The sequence below is a fragment of the Tarenaya hassleriana genome, unplaced genomic scaffold (assembly GCF_000463585.1).
Source record: "Tarenaya hassleriana unplaced genomic scaffold, ASM46358v1 Cleome18, whole genome shotgun sequence".
Lineage (NCBI taxonomy): Eukaryota > Viridiplantae > Streptophyta > Magnoliopsida > Brassicales > Cleomaceae > Tarenaya > Tarenaya hassleriana.
In genome coordinates this window covers 138,652-142,925 of record NW_010965216.1, presented here as the reverse complement: position 1 = coordinate 142,925, position 4,274 = coordinate 138,652, and the positions used below count along the sequence as shown (strand labels likewise).

Below are 4,274 nucleotides of genomic sequence, written 5' to 3'. Positions count from 1 at the left end.
ATCGGAAGATATTCTGTAGAGGAAAGGAAAGACAGAATTCTGAGGTACTTGAAGAAGAAGAACCAAAGGAACTTCAACAAGACAATCAAGGTATATATATCACATCATAAACTAAAATTTTCATACATCCCAGTATATATATAATTCATCTCCGAATATGCATCACCACAATAAAACAGGGTTTATATGCAATCAATATGGGTTAACCGACACTAAGTAACTTGTGACTGTGAGACAAAACTACTCCAAGGACATTATATTAGTGTAAGATAAACGTAAATGGCATCAGTATGCAGCCTTTTCTCCATATCATGCCATACTTTCCCCCGATTCATTCTGTATGATTACGTGATTAGCTTTTCATTTCTTTCAATACAAATGCAGTACGTTTGCCGTAAAACCCTAGCTGACCGGAGGGTTAGGATTAGGGGAAGGTTTGCGAGAAACAAGGAACCATGTGAACAGCAATCGCCGTCAATGAATCATAATAATACCGAAAAAGAAGGAGAAATATATTCGGGAGATGACTATCAAGTCCAGGTAATTATTAATATCTTAATATTTCAGATTTTTGTTTTTCAAAAGATACATTATTATAAATTAATTAAGTTCATTTCTCCATAATTAGGATTCAGGGTTTGCATGTAATTAATGTAAATAAACCATAAGTTAAATAGTTTATAAGTTTGTTGAGTTCCACCCCAAGTGATTCGTCACTCTCGCGTTCGAGCTTACTATCGATCTAACGAAATAATAATAATAATAATAATTATTATGTAAAATGATATCGAACAGATGGAGCACGACGACATTTGGCTGCAAGAAGCAATGCCCGATATAACTTACTTCCCGAGTGAATCCTACGGCGTCGGAGATGGTCATGAAAGGACATGGAGCTTCTGATCTCATATCTCAAGTTTTATGTGGTTAATTAGACACTAATTCGAACAATATAGGAATTGATGTCTCCATAGTTTGTACGTCAGAATTCTCCGAGTTCACGAAACGTACACCCAAGTAACATTGTCTGTGGATATACTGTCAATTATGTTTTTGACGTATGTGTATAAAAAGTGATGTTAGTGAGATTAAAAAAAAAAGAAAAAAGAAAAAGAGCATCATCTCTCTCATATGGAAGAGGGGGGAAAGCGCGTTTAATTAATTTGTTTGTTTATGCAAACAACCGGATGACACAAATTCCTTGGGTCCAATATTTATTCCGTTCATGAACAATCCACGTGTTTTATTAAGGAATAAATAACTTAGACGAATGATTAGCTTGCCTGCTTTTTTACATACAAAGGTGATCACTTAAAAAAATAGGCAAAATATTTAACGAATTATTTCAACGGGCGGCAATACCATCCGTTGAAATCTATTAAAAGACCCATGTAGGAATCTTCAAGGGGTTTTCAATTGAAAATCACTTGCAAATTGGTTGCATGGTACAACTAAAATTTGTTGAAAACTATAACCATCTTACAACACAAAATAACAGTCAATAGTTACAGCTTTTTTCAATTGAAATTTATAACTATATATATATATATAAAAAGCATAAAAAAAAAATCACAATAATCTTTAGATGAGTGAGCCGACGACTAAGTATATATAATAGATGGAATAGGCATTAGAAGACTCTCAAATGATTTGATCAATCATAGAAAACAGATGTACAAAATCATGGAAGTGCGTTGACTTTGTGGAAGCTGACACATCCAACAGCATGCTCTCGGTCGAGTCAAACGCAAAGCAGGAAAATTGCGGCAAGTAATAATTAATTGTCATCTTGGTGTGTTTTCCTGATGAAAGTATGGAACCAAATACTTTCTACAATTCCGGTGAACTCCCACTCACTCCATTTGCATTTTACTTGATGAGTCAACCCTAACAGACGTGAGGTATTATTAGAGTTCAATCTTTATCTATCACTCAAAAGTTACTGTTTCATCACATCCGATGTATAATATGTACGGAATTGATTTATATTAATTTTTTTTAACCCATGCACTTCATAAAAAATGATTTCAATAAAAACTTCTCTGTGTGATTTTTTTCTGTATCGCTAGAAATCTAAACATTTTGGATGTGAAAAAGATGGTTAAAAAAAATCACAAGCAAATGGGCGTGACCAGAAAGGACTCCAACAGGTGTATGGGAGCATTATCCGCTCTAATATTTTTATTTTGATTTTGCCTATATAGAGAGAGATAATAGGTATTGTGTATTATTAATTAAACCACGTTACATAAGTGCAATTCATTATAAAGTTAATCCTAATTACATTTGTAAAAGTACAAATATATCATCCCCTCAAGATGGAACACCGGAGGTGACTCCAATCTATCTTGACAAAATAGTCATGAAACGGACATTTGGGGAGAGGCTTTGTAAGAGCATCAGCGAGCTGATCAGAGGCAGACACATGCGACACACGAAGATCACCAGATTCCACGAGACCACGAACAAAATGATAGTCAAAGAGCAATGTGCTTCATGCGAGAGTGGAACACGGGATTGGCAGACAAGTAAGTAGCGCCAATGTTGTCACAGTAGATGATTGGCGTGCTAGAGAGAGGACAACTGAGTTCAAGAAGAAGTGAAGCTATCCATCGAACTTCAGCAGTCGTTGTCGCAACCGACCGATACTCAGCCTCCGTAGACGATCGAGCAATACCACGTTGCTTCTTGGACGACCAGGAAACCGGGTGACGACCAAGAAAAACAACATGCGCTCTAGTTGACTTAAAACCAAGGCGATCACCAGCCCAATCTGCATCCGAGAAAGCATGAAGAGTAGGGCAATTCTTGACCGATAAAAAAATGTCGCAATCCCGAGTACCAACAAGATAACGAAGAACTCGTTTAACCGCTTGCCAGTGATCAATTGGTCGGAGCATGTATAAATTGAGAAAGTTTGTTAAACTAATGTCAGGTCGGGTGAGTGACAAATACTGAAGACTCCCTACCAAAGCTCGATATTTGGTGGCATTCTCAAACAACGAACCCGAGATGGCAGTAAGTCGGGATGTCGAAGCCATAGGTGTGGAGACAGGCTTGGTGTCGGTCATGCTTGCCCGATGAAGGAGATCAGAGATGTATTTGCGCTGAGTGAGTAGCAGGACACGGTCGGAGCAGGAGGCTTCAATCCCAAGAAAGTACGACAAATTACCCAAATCTTTTGAGCGAAAACCGAGCACTAAGCGTCGAGATGACCCCTTGAACATCCGCATGATTGCTGCTGGTGACAACAAGATCGTCCACATAAACCAAAATGAAAAGGCTCGATGTCGGGGTAGAGAGAATGACCAACGAAGTATCAGCGAGAGAGTTCTTGAAACCCCGTTCAAGTAGAAAAGACCGAAGCTCCGAGTACCATGCACGCGGGGCTTGTTTAAGCCCATCAATCGCCTTCCGAAGTCGACAAACAAACTGAGGACGAGCAGAATCAACAAAACCCGGTGGTTGTGACATATAAATCTCCTCCATCAGATTACCTTGAAGAAATACATTATTCACATCAAGTTGACGCAATGGCCAACCAGGCGAAACAACAATACTGAGCACAACCCGAATCGTAGTGGGTTTAACCACTGGGCTAAAGGTCTCATGGAAATCAACACCCGGTCTTTGATGAAACCCCTTAGCAACAAGACGAGCCTTAAACCGATCCACTGAACCATCAGGGTTTCGTTTGATGCGAAACACCCAACGACAACCTACAACATTGGTAGCTTCTGTCGGAGGAACCAGAGACCACATACCATTCCGAAGAAGAGCCGAGTACTCGTCACCCATAGCAGCTCGCATCTAGGATCCTTCAATGCTTGAGAAATGTTCGCAGGCTCAACATCATTAGACGAGGTAGCGATCAAGAGAGCATACTTCCAATTTGGCTTGCTGATATTGTTCTTGGACCGAGTTTGCATGGGGTGCAGATTTTTTGCGGGCGAAGAAACAACAAGATTCGACGGCTAATCAGAAGAATCAGCTCCCGGAGAACACGCGAAGGATCCAAGCTCGCAGGCGGTGCAGTAGCAGGAGTATCAGTATCAAGCGGCCGAAGACAGGGAGCAATGGAAAACACCGGATCACCGGAGCTTGTAGGAGACTCGGCGACAGAAGAAGACTCGGACGAGAAATACTTCGACGGATCCGAGAAGGGAAAGATTCCTTCATGAAACTGAACATGACGAGAGGAATAAAGACGAGACGAGACCGGATCTAGACAAAAATACGCACTTTGCATAGGAGAGTAACCGAGAAACACGCAC

The 4,274-nt window shown here is 40.1% G+C and overlaps 2 protein-coding genes across 3 annotated transcripts in view; one reads left to right on the top strand and one right to left on the bottom strand.

Annotated features, from left to right (window-relative positions):
- Positions 1-1,108, top strand: part of LOC104810263 — a 2,120-nt gene extending 1,012 nt beyond the window's left edge. For both annotated transcript variants that reach the window (XM_010536462.2, XM_010536460.2), the window contains exons 3-5: positions 1-90; positions 385-540; positions 796-1,108. In XM_010536462.2, coding sequence (XP_010534764.1) covers positions 1-90; positions 385-540; positions 796-903 — 354 coding nt within the window. In that variant the 3' untranslated portion in view covers positions 904-1,108. The remainder of the gene's footprint in view (positions 91-384; positions 541-795) is intronic.
- Positions 1,109-2,477: 1,369 nt separating this feature from the next.
- Positions 2,478-3,071, bottom strand: LOC109116555 (uncharacterized mitochondrial protein AtMg00810-like). Its single transcript, XM_019202203.1, has one exon. It carries the CDS (start codon positions 3,069-3,071, stop codon positions 2,478-2,480), a length of 594 nt encoding a protein of 197 aa, XP_019057748.1.
- Between the last annotated feature and the right edge of the window lie 1,203 nt (positions 3,072-4,274).